Source organism: Grampus griseus (assembly GCF_964374135.1).
Source record: "Grampus griseus genome assembly, chromosome: 5".
Taxonomy (NCBI): Eukaryota; Metazoa; Chordata; class Mammalia; order Artiodactyla; family Delphinidae; genus Grampus; species Grampus griseus.
In genome coordinates, this window is record NC_138998.1 from 137,760,956 (window position 1) to 137,779,950 (window position 18,995).

Genomic DNA, 18,995 nt, shown 5'->3' on the forward strand with positions numbered 1-18,995 from the left:
GTGAGTCAGTTTAAAATAAGTATTAATTACATAACCACACAAGTGGTTTGCAGATACAACAAAACCAGAGACATGGTGGAGGCCGAATCTGGAAAACAGCTTCCGCGGGATGGTGGGGCGGGTGCGAGAAGTCTACGGAAGCCGGGAAGGCCAAGGGCAAGGCTGGCGTTAACCAGAGCGCGGAGCAAGAGACGGCCCCGCCTCCCCGCGTGCGGCGCAGTGCGCAGGCGCGGCGGCGCCCCTCTGCGGGCCGCTGGGCTCACTGCGCACGCGCGGCCTCCGGCTTGGTCCCAGGTGGAGCTGATTTAGCCGAGCTGGCGCCGCCGTGAGCCTCCGAGATGAGCGCGGCCGAGGCCGACCGCTGGGCTTGGCTGCTGGTGCTCAGCTTCGTGTTTGGGTGCAATGTACTCAGGATCCTCCTCCCGTCCTTCTCCTCCTTCGTAAGTGGCTATCTGGCCTTCCAGGGGCCGGTGGGGTTGCCGCCCCAGCGTGCCGTAGACACGGGTCTCAAACTGGCCGCCCGACGGCCGGATTCGGCCTGCAGAGGCGTCTTGGTTGGGCCGTTCTGTGTTTTAAGATGTTTTTGAGTGAGTTGCTAATGTCAAGTCGCAACGCTTTACCCCCATATCCGGTTTTCTGGATTCTTGGGGAGAAAAAAAAAATGCCTGATAACGCTTGGCCACGTTTTCGCGTGGCAGCGGTCTGGAGTTCTCAGTGCCCTTCTGCCAGCCGCACTCATTTCCATTATTCTCTGGTTCCTGGGGGCGTCGAGCAGCCTCAGGCTGCTGGGGTGGGGGCGTGGGGAGGGCCAGTGCCTGCAGCACGGCGTCCGGGGCTCCGGGAAGTCTCGCCTTCTCGCGTGCAGTGCAGCTGTGCAGGGTCCCTGGGGACGGGTCTCAGGATGCAGGGGCCCCCATTCTTGGGGCGGGAGGGGTTGGAGACAGTGTAGACTTAGAATCCCAGTGCTCTGTGATGTTTCCTATACCCAGAGGAGCGACGGGCACTTGGGAGCACTCTCTGCGGGGCGTTTTGTCCATCATGAGTAATTTCCTCGTGTCCAGTCGCCACGGTTGCCGTGACTGTCATGCCATCTTCCTGTACCTCCCAGAGGAGGTGTGTTTGACTCAGAGTCTAGTAGTTGTCCTAAGACATCCAGCTAGTGATTGCTGGGGTGGAGGTTTGATCCTTGGTGTGTGATTCTCCGAGGTCTGCCCCTCTGCCTGTTGGAGCGTGAATAGGGGGTTTGGTGGCATATTTGATGGGAGGTGCGTGTGGAGAAGGTGAGGAGCTGTTCTCCGCGGAAGGGCGCCCTCTGTAGGCCGACAGTGGGAGTGAGGGGCTGTCTGACTTAGGCCGAGACTCGAAGATGGGGTGCACACACTATACCAGTGTCCTGGGAACTCAGTTCTGCTTTTCTCTCCTGGTATAAATTGGTGGTGGTGGTGGGGTATATGAGACTAGACAGGGTTTCTACTTCTTTTTGTTCTACTCTACTGGTATCCATCGGGTGCCTGTTTTGTGTAAAACTCTATTCTAGGACCTTATCACCCAAGTTGTCCTGAGGCAATTCTCTCTTAATCCCATCCCCTGTTGGGAATCTTTCCTGATGCTTCCTTGTCTTTAAGATGGTGTCCGAAGTACTCAGCATTGCATAAAAGACCCTTGAAGAGTAGGCCCCAGCCCACTTTTCTTTTTTCTTACTTTTTAAAAATTGTGGTAAAATATACATAACATAAAATTTACCATTTTAACCATTTTTAGGTATATAGTTCAGTGGTATTGAGTACATTCACATTGTTGTGCAACTGTTCATCACCCTTCGTCTCCAGAACTGCAGCTTCCTAAACTGAGACTCTGTCCTGAGTAAACACGGGGCGTTATCCACATGCCCCTTCCCCCAGTCCCTGGCAACCACCGTTTTACTTTCCGTCTCTATGAATCTGACTATTCTAGGCACCTCATGTAAGTGAAATCGTATAATATTTGTCCTTTTATGTCTGGCTTACTTCACTCAGCATAATGTCCTTAGGGTTCATCCCTGTTGCAGCCTGTGTTAGCATTTCTGTCCTTCATAAGGCTGAATAATATTCCACGGTATGTATATACCACATTTTGTTTGTTCATTCATCTTTTGATGGACATTTGGATTGTTTCTGCCTTTTGGCCATTGTGAATAATGCTGCTAGAACGTTCGTGTACGAGTGTTTATTCAAATCTCTGCTTTCAGTTCTTTTGGGTAAATACCCAGAAGTGGAATTGCTGGATCATATGGTAATTCTGTTTTTAATCTTTTTGAGAAACTGCTGTACTGTTTTCCACAGTGGCTGCATCATGTACATTCTCACCAGCAATGCACAAGTGTTCCAGTTTCTCCACATTCTCCAACACTTGTTATTTTTAGTTATTATTTTTCCTTTTTGGATAATAGCCATCCTAATGGATGCAAAGTGGCTTCTCTTTGTGGTTTTGATTTGCATTTTCCTAATGATTAGTGATGTTGAACATTTCATTTGCTTATTGGCCATCTGTATATCTTTGAAAAACAGTCTATTCAGGTCTGTGGCCCCTTTTCTAATGGGGCTGCAGGCGCTCTCCCTAGGGGAAGGGCACTCTGGAGGCCCACATCGAGTGTGAGTGGCTGCGTTTTTGTGGTTAAGTTAGGAGTTCTCTATATAGTCTGGATATTAGCTCCTTATCAGATACATGATTTGCAAACATCTTCTCCCATTCTGTGGGTTGCCTGCCCATCTTACATGCAGTATCACTTCGATTCTTCCTATGTACCCCATCTCATTTCACCTTATATTGGAACCGCACACACAAAACTAACCTCAATTGCTGAAAGAGGCTGTGTTGGTTTTGTAGTCCTCTGTGAATTTTTCCTAGTTTCTCATAAGCTGAGGGGGAAGGAGGAGAGTGTTTGGGATATGGCAGTGGCTGTAAATAAGAACTGTCATCACCTCTGGCTCCTTCACCAAACCTGTGCCCTGCAGCTAGCACACTCTCATAAGAAGTTACTGCTGCAGTCTACACATGCACGAGGTTTGTGCCTTATCAGGGTGGCTGTTTGTCGTTCAAGTGAATGAACACTGGGTTTGTCCTTGGACCTGTGTCACGTCCTTTGCTGCATCCTACCGGCTGTGTAACCTCTCTAACCTCCAACCAGTTAGCCTTCTTAGACCCGTTTTCCCTTGGTTGTAACACTGTCAGAATTGTTAGCCAGGTTCAGAAGGATAACATTATCCTAGCAGAGTACAGTTGCTGGTGTTCAAACAGGGAAAAGTAATAAAGAGATATGGTTTGTGTTGAGGGTCAGTGAAAAGCTGTAAGGAACGCGCTGGTCCCGTGTAGGGTAAAATGCTGCTGCTTCTTGACCGTTACAGGCTGCCCCATCACAGGCGCTGATCTGAGGATGCACGTGGGAAAGACTCCAGTGAGGATCAGTTTGACTGGGAACGGGCCATGCCCCCTGCACCTCAGACTGTAGCCTTCCTTCCAGGGTTTCCAAAGCTTCTTCCCTTCAGCCAGAGCAGGGAAGGGGCGCACCTTCCCATTAGTCAGGAGAGGCCCTTTGAGGAAGTCTCTCAAGTTCAAGAAGTCCTCTCCCAGCAGAGTGCTGCAAGGTCCTGGGATGGGACCTCAGCCAAATACTGGGGTGGGGGCTGGGTGCCTGGATAAGGACGCCCAATCCTCGGCGTTGACTTGGTTAGAATTTTCCTGCGAGTTCTTTCATGTTTCCTTTCCAGCCACAGGATGCATTTGCGATCCAGCACAACCAAAGGCGGAGGCAGAGGGGACAAAGACCACCCTGCGGAGCGCCCCCCTCCGTGGCCGGAGGCGCGCTGTGCAGGCGCCCCGGGCCCCAGGACTGGCGTGGCCGAGGGCGGGGGGAGCTCCTAGTTAGCCATGTGCCCTGCTCAGGCGTGCCAGGGCCTATGCGCTGGAGGGCGGCCTGCGGGTTGCGGAGAGATGCGTGCCCTGCGCAGGCGCCCCAGGACCTACGCGCGGGAGGGCTGCCTGCGGGTCCCCGAGAGCCGCGTGCGGTGCTCAGGCGCCAGGGGCCCCTTTCTCACAGACCTCCCTGCTTTGCAGATCTTGAGCATGGGTGCAGCGCAGGCTGTCCTCTGGGACTTGGTGTGTGGGACTGGCCGCCACTTTTGTGTTTGACAACTTCAAAATCACTTAACTTGCTGGTCTAAAAAGGGGCCGTTTCCCTTTTCTCTTTAGGGGCCTGGGCCACTGAGGTGAGGGGTGGACACTGCAGGGCCTGCCGCTGAGGGCCTTGCTGAGACCCTCCCCGTTTCCAGGGAGCACGGTCGCCTAGAGAGTTCTTGCTGTGGACAAGCATGAGCCCCAAGTGCTGTTTGAGGGGGTGACAGAGGCGGCGAGGGGGGTTGAGTGCGCACGAGCAGGTGCGGCCTGGCGGATGCGGACTCCCCCGTGCCGGGGACCAGGGCTGCGAGGAGTGGGCCCGACTTGGCCGGTCCTGGCTGAGGGGCATGTGGGGTTGTTCTGGACCTTGGCCCTTCCCGGGGTGAGGGGTCTCCCTGCGGTGTTAAGGACACGCCTGAGCCGCCATTCCCAGGGATGCCTGCTGTGTTCCGGGAGGGAGGAGCCTTTGGGCTGTAAATGTCGTCGGGCACGATTTTCAGATGGGACTGGTCCAGAGAGTTGCCAGCCATTGAGTGGGGGAGTGAGGATTTGAACAACCCCAGTGCCACCGCAAGTCCTGGCATTTTGTTGGCAGAGGGAGTGTCCAACTTGGACAGGATCAGAGGGTGACTGAGGAGGACACTGTGATCTCACAGAGGCAGAGGGCCAGCGTCTGGAGACAAGAGAAGCAAAGAATTGGTTCTGCCCTTGTTTTCTCTCCAGATTCTCCCACCGTACTTTTTTTTATGAAAGCAAATTTTGTTTGTTTGTTTGTTTGTTTATTGATTGATGGCTTGCGGGATCTCAGTTCCCTGACCAGGATTTGATCCTGGGCAGCAGGCAGTGAAAGTGCCAAGCCCTAACCACTGGTCCACTGGGGAATTCCCTCACTGATCTTTAAAAACTTATTTTCTTTTCTGCTTTAGAATTACTTGTGGACCCATCTCCAGGTCTTTGAAAAACCATACCCTACACAGTTTATCAGCTTCTGTCAAGTGGGAGATTTAATACACCTTTGAGTACATAAAAACTTCAGGGGACTTCCCTGGTGGCACAGCGGTTAAGAGACTACTGAAGCCTGTGCGCCTAGATCCTGTGCTCCACAACAGAAGAAGCCACCGCAATGAGAAGCCCGTACCCTGCAAGGAAGAGTGGCCCCCGCTCACCGCAACTAGAGAAAGCGCGCATGCAGCAACGAAGACCCAACGCAGCCCAAAAAAAAAATTAAAAACCTGATAGACATTTAAAAAGAAAAGACTTAAGATATATATTTTTAAAATTTATTTATTTAATTTATTTATTTTTGGCTGCTTTGGGTCTTCGTTGCCATGCGCGGGCTTCTCATTGTGGTGGCTCCTCTTGTTGCGGAGCATGGGCTCTAAGCGTGCGGGCTCAGTAGTTGTGGTGCGCTGGCTCAGTAGTTGTGGCTCGCGGGCTCTTGAGTGCAGGCTCAGTAGTTGTGGCGCACTGGCTTAGTTGCTGCGTGGCATGTGGGATCTTCCCGGACCAGGGCTCAAACCTGTGTCCCCTGCATTGGCAGGTGGATTCTTAACCACTGTGCCACCAGGGAAGCCCCAGATGTTTATGTTTTAAAAATTAATATTGGGACTTACCTGGTGGTCCAGTGGCTAGGGCTCCGTGCTCCCAGTGTAGGGGTCCCAGGTTCGATCCCTGGTTGGGGAACTGGATCCCACATGCCGCAACTAAGACCTGGCGCAGCCAAGTAAATAAATATTAAAAAAATTAATATTAAGAACATTTAAAAAATTCAAATCTCCTTAAATCTTACATTTCAATTCATAATTCTAGTATATTTTAACAGTTATTTGTAAGGAGGTCTTGGATTAATGTTGGTACCTATTTGCAAACTTAAACACTTCCAAATTTGCTTTTTTTGTACTTGTAGATGTAATATATTCATTTTTTCTTCAAGCGCTGCATTTCCTAATTTTAACCACAAATCTCTTCAGTTCCCCTCAAGTTTATTCTCCTGTCCTCACTCACTTTCCACTCCTGAGTAACCATTTTTGGTCTTTCCAGTTTTTAATTGTTTTATGTACAGCGTACCTCGGAAATATTGTGGGTTTGGTTCCAGGCTACTGCAATAAAGTGAATATTGAAGTAAAGTGAGTCACATGCAATTTCTGGCTTCCCAGTGCATAAAAAACTTACGTTTACACTAGAGTCTATTAAGTGTGCAGTAGCATAGCATTGTGTAAAAAAAGTATACATGCCTTAATTAAAAATTTGTTTATTGCTAAAAAATGCTAACCATCATCTGAGCCTTTAGTGAGTTGTAGTAGTAACATCACAGATCACTAATCGGGGAATACCCTGCTGATCCAGTGGTTAGGACTCTGCCGTTTCACCGCTGAGGGCTGGGATTCGATCCCTGGTCCAGGAACTAAGATCCCGCAAGCCCCGTGGTGTGGCCTAAAAAAAAAACAAACCACTAATCAAAGAACACCATAACAAATATAACAATAATAAAAAAGTTTGAAATATTATGAGAACTACCAGAATGTAACACAGAGACGTGAAATGAGCAAATACTGTTGGAAAAATGGTGCCAGTAAACTTGGTTGATGCAGGGTTGCTACAAGCCTTCGATTAAAAAAATCTGTGAAGCACAGCCGTATTCTCTATAATGCTGTGTACGTAATGTGTTTGCCCCTCTATTTCTTTTTTTTTTTAATTTATTTTTGGCTGCGTTGGGTCTTTGTTGCTGTGCGAGGGCTTCTCATGTGGTGGCTTCTCTTTTTGCAGAGCATGGGCTCTAGGCACGTGGGCTTTGGTAGTTGTGGTTCACAGGCTCAGTAGTTGTGGCTCGCGGGCTCTAGAGCGCAGGCTCAGTAGTTATGGCACATGGGCTTAGTTGCTGTGCGGCATGTGGCATCTTCCTGGACCAGGGCTCGAACCTGTGTTGCCTGCATTGGCAGGCAGATTCTTAACTGCGCCACCAGGGAAGTCCCCCCTCTATTTCTTTTTAAATCCTAGTTGTTTTTTTTTTCTGCGGTATGCGGGTCTCTCACTGTTGTGGCCTCTTCTGTTGCGGAGCACAGGCTCCGGACGCACAGGCTCAGCGGCCATGGCTCATGGGCCCAGCCGCTCCGCGGCATGTGGGATCTTCCCAGACCGGGGCACGAACCCGTGTCCCCTGCATCGGCAGGCGGGCTCTCAACCACTGCGCCACCAGGGAAGCCCTACATCCTAGTTTTAAAAGTCAGGTTTATTGATGTGTAATTTGCATTCAGTGAAATTCACTTCTTGTACATGGGCAGTTTGATGAGTTTTGGCACACTTAATCAGGGTAACCACTGAAACAATCAAGGTAGAGAATATCTCCATCACCTCTGAAAGTCCTTTCTCCACCCTGCACCTGTTTTTTTTTAATCAAATTTTTAAAAAATACACCTTTATTTGAATTTTTGGCTGTGCCTCACTGTTTCACATGGCATTCGGGAATCTTAGTTCCCGGACCAGGGATCCAACCCACACCCCCTGCAATGGAAGCACAGAGTCTTAACCACTGGATCGCCAGGGAAGTCCCTGCCCCTGTTTCTTGATTTACAGAGTTGAAGCAGCATCTATGAATTCCTTGCTCTTTAAGGTGATTCTGTGATTTTTAAAGATAATTTGGTGCATTCCTGTTTTCTGCTCTAGGGTGGATCTGGCTAGAGTGTATGTCCTTGGCCAGCTCGAACTGAAGAGTCACCCTCCTGTGCACCAGGCAGGGGGGATCAGGGGCTAGAGGAACAGACTGATTTATTGTGCACCAGCTATGTACCAGTACAGGGAAATATATTAATATAGTTTATTAATGTATCTTTATTAATATATTTTTAAGAAGATGAAACAAACACAAATGTGCAAAAAAAGTTATACATTCATTAGAAAGAACTGGTTTTGTTTCCTGAACCATTTGAAAGTAAGTTGTCAACCCGAGTGCCCTCTTTCCCCAGTACATTAGTGTATAAACAGTGGCCTTGGCCGCAGTACAGCTGTCAGGTACAATCCTCCCGTCTCGTTCAGGGTTTCCTCGTCCCAGTGACGTCCTTTGTAGCAGAAGGACCCCAGTCAGCACCATGTATAGCACATACTTGTCATGTCTCTTCAGTCTAGAAGGAGTCTTGGTCTTGCCTTGAATTGCGAGGATGACATTTCCGAATGTCGCAGGGCAGTGACTTTGCACAATGGCCTCCTGTGGACATCTTTGTCCAGTGTTTGGCGAGGATGTCACATAAAGGATGCTGTGTTCTCTTTGCATCTCACCAGGTACCATGGGCGTTGATTTGGGGAGGTACACTCATCACTCCGGGTCAGTCCCTGAGGAATTCTCAGTCCCCTACGAGGTCGCCCGTGGACCTCCCCGCGCTGGTGCGAGTGTGGTCCCCTTGCTCTCCCTTCGCTCTCCTGGGACCTTCACCTGTCCCGGTGGGTTGTTGGGTGCTACCTGGCAGCCACTGCATGTGTACCCGGGCCGCTGGCGGTGTCCTGGCCGTTGTGTGTGTCTGTGGGGGGCGTCTGGGGACGGTGCGGGCAGGTGCCGTCACACTTGGGTCCCCTCCACTGTCCAGGCGGCCAGGAGGGCTCCTGGGCCGGTCGTGTCCCACGTGGGGCCTGGCGGTCAGAGACTCCTCTTCACAAACATTTACGTCTGTTATTTCATCTGTCTGTGTATCTATGGAAAACCACGAGGTCACACCTGTGCCTCCAGGTCTCATCCAGTCCCACGGGATTCATTCTGGTTCTCTCCCGATGCATGTTTCTCACTCCCTTTTCTCACAGTGAGAAAACTGGCTCACAGTATCCTCAGTAGGTCTCCGTGACTTGCGCAATCCTTTGTAACTCGCCCTCGGCCTCCACCACCACCTCCTCTTGTCACGTGTGCCCCTCCTGCTGTGGGACCCCGACTCTCACGCCAGGCAGCCCCTCTGCGGGAATGCCCTCTTCACCTGCCACCGCTTCATCCCTGACCGCCGGCACCCCCCTTGCTCGGCCCACCTAATTTAGCACAGAATTGTACAGGAATGAGGGGCGTGCACGGTCCTTGTCACCTGAATGGAGCTCTGGGGATGGAATCGGTTTTCACCCTGTAATCACAATTTTGCAGTAAAAGTGAGGGATACATACATTTGTGCTGTAGCAGTCCGTGGGCATATCTGCAGAAGGAAAAACGTAATTGAATAAAGACTCACGGGGCGGGGTGTGGTGGGGGGGAGTTTTCGTTTCTGTGGTCGGGGGCAGCAGGACCGGGACCGGGCAGCAGAGCCTGGCCGTGGGGGTAAAGGGCAGCGTGCCCAGCTGCAGGAGGCAGCAAGCGGATGGGGGAGGGGGTGGGGGAGAAGGCTGATCCCGGCTGCCACCTCCACCAGATGTCCAGGGTGCTGCAGAAGGACGTGAAGCAGGAGTCACAGATGCGAGCAGAGATCCAGGGCATGAAGCAGGAGCTCTCCACCGTCAGCATGATGGATGAGTTTGCCAGATACGCCAGGCTGGAGAGGAAGATCAACAAGATGACTGATAAGCTCAAAACTCACGGTACTGTTCTCGTGTGTAGCGTGGGAAGCTTCGTACGAGCTGATTAACAGAGAAATCTTTATAGAAAGAGGCACGGCACATGTGCTTTGATCTTTGAGGTTCTGATGCTGACAGAGACTTTTGAGTTGTCTAGAAGAGACCCAGTAATAATAATTGTTACTTTCTCCTTATTTGCTGGTGAACCTTTGCTTTCTAAACACAGAAGCCTGGGGACTTCCCTTGTGGTCTAGTTGTTAGGACTCGGCACTTTCACTGCTGTGGTCCCGGGTTCGATCCCTGGCCCGGGAACTAAGATCCCGCAAGCCGAGAGTCATGGCCAAAAAAAAAAAAAAAAAAAAGAAGAACAAAAAAAAAAACACGCAACCACACAGAAACCTCTAACATCTTTGATTTTCTTCATTCTCTGTAGGTTGACATTTTCAAATTCAACACTTTTCTGAGAGAAGCCTAGAAAAATCTCATGGTGGATTCCCAGGAGCTTTTGTGAAGGCTCTAAAAAATGCCCAGCAGTGTCCTTATCCAAGTGTAGACTTCAGGCTGGGGATCAGGTCTCACTCAGCTTTATGTTGGCCACCGTTCCTAACAGTCTCCTCTGATGGATAGGAGGTCAGCTTGTGTGCTGAGAGAGTGCGTGGCTAGTAGAACATGCACAGGGGCCTGCCCAGGCCTGAGACAGACCTGACTCCCACGTACGGATTAGTGTGCTGTGTGGTCTGGGAAATCCAGGAGGAAAAAGGTAGTCCCGTTGGTAAGTGCCTCGTAAAAGAGTCTCTGATTTAGATGAATAGCTTTAAGAGTTTTTAAAATTAAAGCTTCAGATCTCATAATCTGTGGGTGATTCTGTTTTAAGTAACGGCACAGTGGGTGACTTCAAAGAAATTCTATTTTATATTTTCTAAGTGTGTGTGTGTGTGTGTGTGTGTGTGTGTGTGTGTATTTTGTTTGTTTGCTTTTTGGCTGTGCTGCGCAGCTTGTGGGATCCTAGTTCCCCGACCAGGGATCAAACCCAGGCCCTCGGCAGTGAGAGTGCAGAGTCCCAACCACTGGACCATCAGGGAACTTGCTTTTCTAAGTATATTGAGCAGATGTTACATACATAGTTAGAAAATAGTTTATGAGAAGAAATAACATTTCTGTGTGCTTGAATATCTTCTTCATTTTTTTTTAGGACTGATACCATTTCATCCTGTTTTTCCTTTCAGTGAAAGCACGGACAGCTCAGTTGGCCAAGATAAAATGGGTTATAAGTGTTGCTTTCTACATATTGCAAGTAAGTGTCCTATTCTGTCACCTGGGGTCATTGAAGTTGGTAACGGACTGTCCTCCAGACCATGTGGCCCAGAATCCGGGCCTGGGAATTCTGGCTTTTCCCCTTTCAGCTGCTGTGCTGTGTGGTCCTGCTAGCGTGTAACTCTGAACACTCTGTGAATTTCTATGTTAGACTAAAATGAAGCCTTTGTTTCTCTTAGTCTCTTTTAGCCTTTGTCTTTTAGAGTTGTTAAATGTTGGGATGTTTTAGCAGATGCGCTTCTCTGGAGTTCTTTCATTTTGCCTTTGTTTCAGTGCAGTGTTGGGAGCCTGGGGGTGTATGGAGTGAGGAAGCTTATTTAGACCTTGTATTTTCTAAGGGGGTCAGTGACTGTAGATATTTAGGCATTGTATTTTCTAAGGTGGTCAGTGACTGTGGCTGTTGCTTGTCACCTGGTGTGCAGACATGTAGGTGACGTGTAGATGCCTGCTCTCAGGCAGGGAACACGTCATTCTCACGTCAGTCCAAGACCTTTGATTCCCAACGTTCTTACCTGGGGGATGTTTACTTGTTCTGTTTGTGGCTGCTTCCTTCAGCCGAGGGTGTGGAAGTGCCGCTCGCACACTTAGTGGCTGCTGTAAATGGTCTCCGAGTTTCAGTCCTATGTGTGATCTTTCCTGGGGGAAAAGATTTGCGCCCAGCCCCCCCAAAGCCCAGGTGGTTTGGGTTTGTTTGAGGACATTGATCCTGAGGCGTTGTCCCTTTGGTGCGAGAGCGGTTTCACAGGGAGAGGAGTTGAGCAAGCCGCGGTCTGAGGTCCGATCGCTCGAGTGGCACGTTCAAGGCCACGAAGGGGATGGAAGACAGCTGCCCGAGCGCTGCTGGGAAAGGAGGAGAGGGCAGGCAGCGCTTCTCGTCCCGCCACTTAACCTCGCAGAGGGCTCACCTCTGCACTTGGGTGTGTGGGTGAGAGCGGTAGCTAGTTTTTCAAGGATCTGAGAGGCGTGAGGTCACTTTTGTCACTGATGAGGTGTAGTTAGCGTAAGCTGGCTGCTTAGAGGAGGTGCTCAGTGAGGAAAGAACACTTACGCTGGGGGAGACCTTGGTTACTCTATCAGCTAATCTGGTAGTGTGTATGTGCTGGCTGTGAGGACTGGATGGGTAGGGTTTGAGGTCACCGATCTGGAGAGTTTCCTTGGTTTGTTTCCATGTTTCCTCGTCTTCCGTGGTGATCGGTTGTGTGCCTGGCGGGATGTTTCCACTCACCAGCCGTGTCTTTGCAGGCTGCCCTGATGGTCACACTCATCTGGACGTACTACTCTGTCCCTGTGGCCGTGGTGCCGAGTCGGTGGATAACTCCACTAGACCGCCTGGTAGCATTTCCCACTGGAGTGGCAGGTACGTGGGCGCTGGCAGACGTGGCGGGAGAGCGTGGCCAGGTTGACCTAGGGGCGTGTGGCGGGAGGTTCGGTCAGCTGAGCTCAGCCTGACGCCCACAGTGAGAGCTCTGCGTCTCCGCCTCACACAGGGCTTGCAGCAAAGGAGCTGATGTCTAGAGGACTTACGTGTCCAGTGTCACCGAAATGTGAAGTAGCGGGGCTACAGTCCAACCCAAGCCTGCCTCCGTGATCCAAGCCCAGTACCTGGGGTCTGATACCCCGTTTATTGGAACATCACCTCTGGTTCCCAAATTCTGTGACTCCTTTTCAATTCACGCTATGCTTAGCCCCTCTGCAGCATTTCCTGCTATCGGCCATTCTTTGACTTCTGAAAGAATTTCTTTTGGGTGTTAAAATTAGTACATGTCATCGTAGAATGATTAGAAATATAAGAAAAAACTTTTAAAAAGACTCAGTAGCTGTGGAGAACCGCTCTTAACATTGCAGTATATTTTTTCCAGTTTTCTTTTCTATTTATTTTTGTATGGTTAAGGTTATCTGGCACATACAATTTTTTACCCCTCTTATTATGTAAGTCTTTTTCCACATCAATAAATTTCTTCAGAGTAGAGACGGACGTGCTGCTGGGTGTGCTGAGAGGGCAGCTTAATAAATTTCTTTATTAAGGAATTTTGAATAGCTGTTCTTGATTTGGATGTGTCATAATTTACTAATTTCCCTGTTAAAGGATATTTATTTAAGTCCCCAGTTTTTGCTGTAGAGATGACGCTGCAGTACACATCCTGGTCAGCCAGTCTTTGGTTATGATTTGTGATCACGCTGGAGGTGAATCGCTAAGTCAAAGGGATGACCGTGTCAAAGATTTCCAATTTAGCCAGGCCCCTTCCTTCCCCTCCCCCTCCCTCTTCCCGGACCCAGCCAGGATTGTTGTAGCTGGTGGCTCTCAGTGTTGCTGAGCTGAGGAGCCAGAGGCCACCCTTCCGGGCATCTTGTGGCCTCTCTTCCTGTCTCTCAGCATCAGTGGGGCAAGAAAGGTGTGGGTAAACATTCCTTCGTGCTTGTAATGCTTTGGTGGGAAGGGAGAAACAGATCATCTGACAGGGTGGTCTTACAGTCTATTAATATCATAAATAATGATGCACATCCCTCTGGCAGGAAAGATAAATTCAAATCATTGTTTGTTGTTTTGAGTAGTTCCTGCTTAGTAAAGAAGGCAGCTCTGTGAATCAGTAGAAAGTCTGCGGGCTTCCCTGGTGGCGCAGTGGTTAAGAATCTGCCTGCCAATGCAGGGGACACGGGTTCGAGCCCTGGTCTGGGAGGATCCCACGTGCCACGGAGCAGCTAAGCCCGTGCGCCACAACTACTGAGCCTGCGCTCTAGAGCCTGAGAGCCACAACTACTGAGCCCACGCTCTAGAGCCTGAGAGCCACAACTACTGAAGCCCGCGTGCCACAACTACTGAAGCCCATGCGCACCTAGAGCCCGTGCTCCGCAACAAGAGAAGCCACTGCAATGAGAAGCCCGCGCGCCGCAACAAAAGAGTAGCCCCCGCTCGCCACAACTAGAGAAAGCCTGCGTGCAGCAACGAAGACCCAGAGCAGCCCCCCCCGCAAAAAGTGATCAATTTGAACCCAGGAAACACAAACTTGGTGTTAGCCCAACACTACTCAAAAAGGACTGAAGTGCTCTATTTCCTAAAGTCAAAGGTAGCAGAGGCAGGAAATGTGGGCGGAACTCCTGGCATGCTCTCATGTTGAATTTCTTTATTTTTAGGTGGTGTTGGAATTACCTGTTGGATTTTAGTCTGTAACAAAGTTGTGGCCATTGTGCTTCACCCTTTCAGCTGAAAAAGAAGATGAATTTGGCTACAGCACTTTCAAAAACGAATTTTCACTTAGGAGATTACAAATCTGATTTATACTGTTTTATTGTTTTGTTTATTTTTGTTTGCTTGTTTTTTTAAAAAAGGAAACACAAGCCACAGGTTAGTTGTTGTTGTTGAACGTGTTTGTTCTTGGACTTCATGTTGAGATTCTTAGAAGAATCACAGTTTTGTACATTTGTTGTGAGCCATGGAGGCCAGTCTCGTGTGTACCAGCCAGCACGGCACCAGATTTGTGATAAGAAGTGTGTGACATTATGGGCTACATGTTGTTACTTGTGATTTGCACTCTCGGCATATTTTAAAGGTCACATTGCCAACTGGAAAGTCAAACTTTTCTAATAACTTAAGTACTTTAAAGACTTTGTGCTATTTTTAATCCAGATTAGAAAGTAACTTAATTTTAATACTACTACTAGAATTTGAAAATTTGTTTTTTAATCTCATGCAGTACTACCAGGAGAATAACACTAATTGACATTGCTTGTGCTTTTTCCTTCCTAAAATGTCATTTGTTGGGCAAGCCTTTGGATGGTGTTATCCACTTATTTGAAGCTGTTAACTTTTCATTACTGTGTTTTATAAATGTATTCATGAGCCCATAATGCATTGTTTTGTGTTTGAACAGTGTGTTTTATATTTAATGTATTTCGAATGAAGGGTATTTTTAAAGCATTTAATATTTATGCTCTGTAGAATGGAACAAACTTAAAAAACAAACTGGGAAGGCTGATTAAGTTAATTTCAACGGCTACATGTTTGCCCCGTCAAGTATAATTCTGCTCAGTATTTTTAAAAACACTTTTTTCTAATTACAATCTTGCAAGTGCTTGTGTGACTTCCTTCCTTACGGCCACTTACTTGCTACGACCGATCGGTGGCAGAGGGCCTGAAACGATCACTAAGTGGGCCACGGCCCTGTGAAGCGAACTTCTAGCACGAGTGTTTAAAAGATCACTTTTGTATCCTTGTGTTCCCTGACGGTGTGATAGTAAGTTCGTTATTATTTCTGGTAATCGAGCTGTGTAGAGACGGAGCACTGTGCTGCTTTAGTTGATGGTCACAGAGTGGGTTTTGGGTTCCCCTCATCACTCAGACTCACCCGGCCCCAGGCTGTTGCAGCTCTGGGAGAGGATGTAGAACTGGGAATACGGCTGTATTTACAGCAAACACCAGTGTCCAGCGTCCAGTCACCTCACAGGTACGTTTTAGCCACAGAGCATGAGCAGATGACCTGCCGAGGACATGATAGCAGCAGAAGGAAGCTTCGGGGTCTTGGGCCCCTTCGAGGCCACAGGCCCTATGTGATTCGTGAACTGTGGCGTGAATGGCAGGTCACATAGTCAACAGTCGGGTGGCCAGGTACGCGCACTGTGGACCATCCTGGGATCACTAATTGGTGAAAGTCTCCCTGACAAGACCCGTATTTATCTCCCAGGGATATGTTCTTGCAATTAATACTGCAAGATTTTTGACAGGTTTTACTGAGGCTAGAGGAAAAAATTTATAATTCACAGCTGTTCACTCTTTCCACATACATTAATAGTTTGTGAAGATGAAATAAGGGAAATTTAAATGTCCATCACATTTCACATTCTTGTGGTTTTTGAAAAATGGTGTGTGTTTTTAAAGTTTTTATTATTTATTTATTTTTGGCTGTGCAGTGGCTTGTGGGGGATCTTAGGTCCCTGACCAGGGATCAAACCTGTGCCCTCTGCAGTGGGAAATCCCTGGTGTTTGTTTTTAAATAGGTAGTAAACGTGGCACTGAATTCAAAAGATACAGAAAGGGATGTGATGAAAGTACATCTTCTGACCTTCTACTGTCGTGTCACCCATTTTTCCACTATTACTAGTTTCTTTATGATTCTTCCCATGGTATTCCATACATTTATGAATATCGATGTACGTGCTTTTAAAATAGCTTTTAAAAAGTAATACCTAGGGCTTCCCTGGTGGCGCAGTGGTTGAGAGTCCACCTGTGCTGCGGAGCGGCTGGGCCCGTGAGCCATGGCCGCGGAGCCTGTGCGTCTGGAGCCTGTGCTCTGCAACGGGAGAGGCCACAGCAGTAAGAGGCCTGTGTACCAAAAAAAAAAAAAAAAAGTAATACCTAAAAAAAACCCCCACAAAAACTGTTTGCTTTTTTTTTTTTTTAAATCCTACCTGGAAAGCACAGAAAAGGAGTGAGGAAGCAAAGTCTCCTGTGATTCCACAGAAGTGGGACGACTGGTGTTAACATTTGTGCTTTTCGCTCTTTTCTAAAATTTTATTGATAGCTGTAGGTTTTGTGTTTCTATTTAAAATTACTGGGTATAGTTTATAGTTTCATGTGAGAATAGACATCTGTTTGATTTAAAATACATCTAAAGTGGGCTTCCCTGGTAGTGCAGTGGTTGAGAATCTGCCTGCCAATGCAGGGGACACGGATCCGGGCCCTGGTCTGGAAGGATCCCACATGCCGCGGAGCAACTAAGCCTGTGCGCCACACCTACTGAGCCTGCACTCTAGAGCCCGCGAGCCACAACTACTGAGCCCACGCGCCTAGAGTCCGTGCTCCGCAACAAGAGAAGCCACCGCAATGAGAAGCCCGCGCACCACAACAAAGAGTAGCCCCCGCTCACCGCAACTAGAGAAAGCCCGCGCGCAGCAACGAAGACCCAATGCAGCCAAAAATAAAATAAAATAAATAAATATATATAAAAAAAATACATCTAAAGCTCTCATCACGCCAATTTTGTTTGCTTTATATTTATGGTGAGTCAAGCAGGGAAATCTTTATGTACAAACCCACAGTCATTTTTGTATGGGGTTAATACAGTTCTTCTGTTGCCAGTGCAAGTGGGTGGAAAGCTAGCTCAACTAGTTTCCTCTTCCCTGACCTGGCCAGACTTTGTGGCCTCCCATGGTTTTTCTTACACATACATAGCTCTCTGTGTGTGGGGGGGCTGTGTGTGTGTGTGTGTGTGTGTGTGTGCGCGCGCATGTGTGTGGTGCGCACACTGGCCCCTCCTGTCCAATCTATATTTTATTGGACCTTTAAGCCTTCTCTGACCGCTTTAGATAATAGTGATTTCTTTTTTCTTCCCTTCCTCGTCAGAACATCTTAAGTAGTATCAATATGACTGCTCTGTCAACTAATTTTGTATTGACTTGTGGTGTCTATTGTTGTGTGTTTTTATTTCTAATGTTTTAGATACTTTTGTGATAAAGGGTTTTCTGTCGATGCCGCAAGTGCCTTTACGGCCAGAGACTGTTCCTTAGACTTTTTTATACCCCTTCCAGCGTGTTAAGTCAGTACCCAGGGATATTTAACTTGAAAAAAAACACACATAATGGTTTTCCACTAGGGCCACATATACCTTTTACAGGGAGTACATTTTCATAGTTGGGGGGTTACCAGTTAACAGGGAAATTTTCTAGGGTGCTGTTTTCTTACCGGTCCTTCATGACAGAGCCTTTTGGTGGTGTCACAAGATTTAAAGCTCTTTGTGTAGTTGGTTTGCACACCATGTGGATCGCAGGGCAGACGGTTCATTTTCTCTCTGGGTTCACTATTGTTTGTGTGGGTCACCTTTTCTGCCTGCATGTTTGGAATGTAAAGTGTATGCATCCCTCTTTCAACACTCAGAATACTGACTCTTACCACTGAGTTCAATCTTTTTTTTTTTTTAATTTTTAAACGTGTCACTATTTAAAAAATTTTTTTATAAATTTATTTTATTTATTTATTTTTGGCTGCATTGGGTTTTCATTACTGTTTTAGGTCTTTGTTGCTGCGGCGAGCGGGGGCTACTCTTGGTTGCAGTGGGTGGGATTCTTATTGCGGTGGCTTCTCTTGTTGCGGAGCACGGGCTTCAGTAGTTGCAGCACCGGGCTCAGTAGTTGTGGCTCATGGGCTCTGGAGCACAGCCTCAGTAGCTGTGGCCCATGGGCTTAGTTGCTCCGCGGCACGTGGGATCTTCCGGACCAGGGATCGAACCTGTGTCCCCTGCATTGGCAGGCGGATTCTTAACCACTGTGCCACCAGGGAAGTCCCACATCTCTTGTTTTGAAGCTATTATAAATGGGATTGTTTTAAAATTTAATTTCAGATTGTTACAAGTGTACAGAAATTGATTTTTGTACATTGATCTTGTTTTATGTAACCTTCAGAACTCATTTAGCAATTCAACATTTTTTAGTGGATTCCATAGGATTTTCCATGTAAAAATCATGTAATCTGTGAATATAGGTAGTTTTACTTCTTCCTTTCAGATTAATGCCTTTTATTTCTTTTTTGCCTAATTGCTCTGGCTGGGATGTTTGGTATGATGCTGTAGAAATGATGAGTGTGGAATTACTGCCTTTTTCCTTATCTGGTTTGGTATCAAGGTTCTGCAAGCCTCATAAGAATGGGTTGGAGAGTGTTCCTCCTTCTATATTCTGGACTAGATTGCTTACGATCTGAATTATTTATTCTTTGAATATATCATGAACTTGCTCGTAAAAACTTGCTTGGGTTTTCTCTTATTTTTGTTGGAAGATTTTAAACTACTGATTTCAGTGTCTTAATAATGATTCTGGGGTTATTCAGTTTTATATTTCTTCTTGAGTCATATTAGGCATGTTAGGGTAGGGATTTATCCATTTCTTTTCAACTTTCAAATATATTTGGATAGAATTTTTGTAAATACTCTGTTGGTGGTGGAAAATACAAGTTTTAAAGTTTTGGGGTATGGCTTCTGTATATGTCCATTAGGTCAGACTTACCAGTTGTCTTATTCAAATCTTTA

At 47.7% G+C, this 18,995-nt stretch overlaps 1 protein-coding gene across 2 annotated transcripts; it reads left to right on the plus strand.

Annotated features, from left to right (window-relative positions):
• The first annotated feature begins 286 nt into the window (after positions 1–286).
• Positions 287–16,884, plus strand: GET1 (guided entry of tail-anchored proteins factor 1). 2 transcript variants are annotated; one of them, XM_082655475.1, is made up of 5 exons: positions 287–440; positions 9,528–9,693; positions 10,896–10,963; positions 12,226–12,340; positions 14,116–16,884. In XM_082655475.1, exons 1-5 carry the CDS (start codon positions 339–341, stop codon positions 14,187–14,189), a joined length of 525 nt encoding a protein of 174 aa, XP_082511601.1. In that variant the 5' UTR covers positions 287–338; the 3' UTR covers positions 14,190–16,884. The 2 variants fall into 2 exon arrangements, with proteins under 2 accessions (XP_082511601.1, XP_082511600.1); XM_082655474.1 differs by lacking the exon at positions 14,116–16,884 and adding an exon at positions 12,471–12,962.
• The last annotated feature ends 2,111 nt before the right edge of the window (positions 16,885–18,995 follow it).

Coding starts and splice junctions, on each gene's coding strand:
- GET1 (XM_082655474.1), top strand. CDS start 339: ATGAGCGCGGCCGAGGCCGACCGCTGGGCTTGGCTGCTGGTGCTCAGC. Junction 9,694..10,895: donor TGATAAGCTCAAAACTCACG/GTACTGTTCTCG, acceptor TTTTCCTTTCAG/TGAAAGCACGGACAGCTCAG. Junction 10,964..12,225: donor TTGCTTTCTACATATTGCAA/GTAAGTGTCCTA, acceptor GTGTCTTTGCAG/GCTGCCCTGATGGTCACACT.